Consider the following 3,133-nt stretch of genomic DNA (forward strand, 5'->3'; position numbering starts at 1 on the left):
CATAAATCACCTCTTGAGGCAATAGATAATCTTTGTCTCTCATAGTCCCTTTTGATAAGAGAGAAAAAAAGTAGCAAATTGCCACTATGATTATTCAATGTCAACCATAAATGTTGTTTTATAATAGTTTGATAAGTAATTCTTAAAATATACTATTTATATAATTATTTTGTGTATTATTTAACTAAAAATATTTTTTATTTAAAATTTATTTGGCAAATAAATTTTAAATAAATTTATGTATTTTTGTCAAAATTTGCTATTAGTCTCTATATTATATATGTAAGTTGTGGATTTTGTCTTTTTACTTTAATTTGGTCAATTTTGGTCACTATATTTTTTGAATTGGACAATTTTAGTCCTTGTATTTTTTTTAAAATTTTAAAATTTTAGTCTTGACTTAAAAGGTAGTAGTTAAATCCATTTGCTTAAATTATGTCATTAGTCATATAATCTATCTTCTCCAATTGGATCACTTTTAGTCCATATACTATTCGAATTTTTAAAATTTAATCTTGACACAAATTACAACCGTTAAATCCGTTAATTCACTTTTTTGGAAGTAAAATGTTAAAATAATAGGTTATGGCATTACACATGTAAGAGTGTGTTTGTCGTAAAAGATTTTAAAAATAATAGGACTTAATGAATTTATCAACTATAATTTAGTCAGAATTGAAATTTTAAAATTTTAAAAATATAAAAGTTAAAATAAAAAAATTAAAGTAAAATAACCAAAATTACAACTTACGCAAAAATTAATAGCAAAATTTAAACTATTTTTTCAAATAAAATAAGTGAATATTTTCTAAATATGGTATATTTTTTTCTAATAACTGATGTGGACTTAACCCTAAACTAAACTAAAACGTATTCACTTCTTTCCTTTAGTGGCAGAAAGTCGGACCACGTGTTAACATTGGCAGACATAAAGTCATTTATCGTAGTTTTATCAAAATCCTTTCTTCACCCGCACTAATCTTTTTCCTTTGCTTTGCTAGAACGCTGAAAAAAAAAGGGGTTCCAAGAGAAAAGTAGAAGAAATGGCCTCAAAGCTTCTTCGTCAAACCCTAACCAAAACCAACAGAACCGCCGCTATACGCTGCTTCTTCACCGCGGCTTCTGTCGCTTCCCCTTCCGAGTATGAGTACCCAACAGGAATCACCATGAAAGGTGTGAAAATTTCGGGTCGTCCGCTTTACCTCGACATGCAAGCGACTACCCCCGTGGATCCTAGGGTTTTAGATTCGATGCTTCCTTTTTACCTCTCTCGTTACGGGAACCCTCACTCCCGTACTCACCTCTATGGTTGGGAATCTGAAACCGCCGTCGAAACAGCCCGCGCACAAGTCGCGGCACTCATCGGGGCTTCCCCGAAAGAAGTCGTCTTCACCTCCGGCGCCACCGAATCGAACAACATCTCAATCAAAGGCGTTATGCATTTCTACAAAGACAAGAAGCGCCACATCATCACGACTCAAACAGAGCACAAATGTGTTTTAGATTCTTGTCGGCATCTTCAACAGGAAGGTTTTGAGGTGACTTATTTGCCTGTCGGGTCGGATGGGCTTATTGATTTGGATACGTTAGGGAAAGAAATCCGGCCCGATACCGGGTTAGTTTCTGTTATGGCTGTTAATAACGAAATTGGTGTGGTTCAACCGGTTGAAGAAATCGGTAAAATTTGTAAAGAATTTAATGTCCCTTTTCATACTGACGCTGCACAAGCTTTAGGGAAGATTAAGGTTGATGTAGAGAAATGGAACGTTAGTTTAATGAGTTTAAGTGGGCATAAAATTTATGGTCCTAAAGGAGTTGGGGCTTTGTATTTGAGAAGGCGGCCTCGGATTAGAGTTGAGCCACAAATGAATGGAGGTGGGCAAGAGAGAGGGATAAGGAGTGGGACTGTGCCTACTCCGCTTGTTGTTGGGATGGGAGCTGCGTGTGAGTTGGCGATGAAGGAAATGGAGTATGATGAGAATAGAATTAAAGGGTTGCAAGAGAGGTTATTGAATGGGATTAGAGAGAAGATTGATGGGGTGTTGGTGAATGGGAGTATGGATAGGAGGTATGTTGGGAACTTGAACTTGTCCTTCGCGTATGTCGAAGGGGAGAGTTTGTTGATGGGATTGAAAGAAGTGGCAGTGTCTAGTGGGAGTGCTTGTACTAGTGCTAGTTTGGAGCCGTCATATGTGCTGAGAGCCTTGGGTGTGGATGAGGATATGGCACATACTTCGATTAGGTTTGGGATTGGAAGGTTTACTACTGAGGAAGAGATAGATAGGGCAGTTGAGCTTACTGTGAAACAGGTTGAGAAATTGAGGGAAATGAGTCCACTTTATGAGATGGTGAAGGAAGGTATTGATATTAAGCAGATTCAATGGGCGCAGCATTGATGAAATGTTGAATATTGGTGAGGCAGTTTTGGATATGAATTCAGTGTCAAAAGAATATTTTGCACTGCCAGCTAAAGTTGCTTAAGCAGAGCTAGAATTGTATGGCTGTATCCTGGTTTACTTTTCTTGTCCATGTACATGCCTTGAGAGCTTTCTTAGATAATTTATATGATTAGAGAGTAAATCTTGCATCCTATTTTGATAATAGAAACAATAAAATAACCAGCTTTATGTTGTTTAATATGTTCTGTAACTCTGAGCTCACTCTGTGTTGCATACCAAATAATAGCTAGTTTTATGTAGTTTTTTATGTGATGAATGAACAACTTGGGTGATCTATGACTGCCATAGTTATACTCCAATTCTGCTAGCAATGAAATGATTGGGTAGTCTCTGGTTGAATCAAGCATTTTAGAGTAGCTCATCAGTCATCATTCTGCACTGGATTCATTTGTTCAGACTTTGGGAAAGAGCTTGCTTTTGTGAATACATCTAAAGGATTTTCTTTGTTTATCATCTTCCCCTTTTTCCTCCAAGCTGGTGAGTCGCTTTCACTACTGATGTACGGTGCCTCTTGTTAACCACGTTTGGCTGTTTGTTGAGTTAAATTGTAAATTTGGGTGGAAAAAGATTCTTTTGATTACGATTGTCCTCAATCCTCATGCTGGTGTAGACCAATACTGGTCTCTAGGATGAAGAAGAGTTCTAGTAGATTGGATCTTGATGGCTGTTCTCTA

The 3,133-nt window shown here is 36.6% G+C and overlaps 1 protein-coding gene across 1 annotated transcript; it reads left to right on the forward strand.

The window, feature by feature from the left end:
• The first annotated feature begins 897 nt into the window (after positions 1–897).
• On the forward strand, positions 898–2,637 carry LOC107924231 (cysteine desulfurase, mitochondrial). Its single transcript, XM_016854581.2, has one exon. It carries the CDS (start codon positions 1,044–1,046, stop codon positions 2,394–2,396), a length of 1,353 nt encoding a protein of 450 aa, XP_016710070.2. The 5' UTR covers positions 898–1,043; the 3' UTR covers positions 2,397–2,637.
• The last annotated feature ends 496 nt before the right edge of the window (positions 2,638–3,133 follow it).

This window comes from Gossypium hirsutum, chromosome A12 (genome assembly GCF_007990345.1).
Source record: "Gossypium hirsutum isolate 1008001.06 chromosome A12, Gossypium_hirsutum_v2.1, whole genome shotgun sequence".
NCBI lineage: Eukaryota > Viridiplantae > Streptophyta > Magnoliopsida > Malvales > Malvaceae > Gossypium > Gossypium hirsutum.

Excerpts from the sequence above, each read along its gene's own strand:
- LOC107924231 (XM_016854581.2), top strand. The coding sequence starts at position 1,044 with ATGGCCTCAAAGCTTCTTCGTCAAACCCTAACCAAAACCAACAGAACC.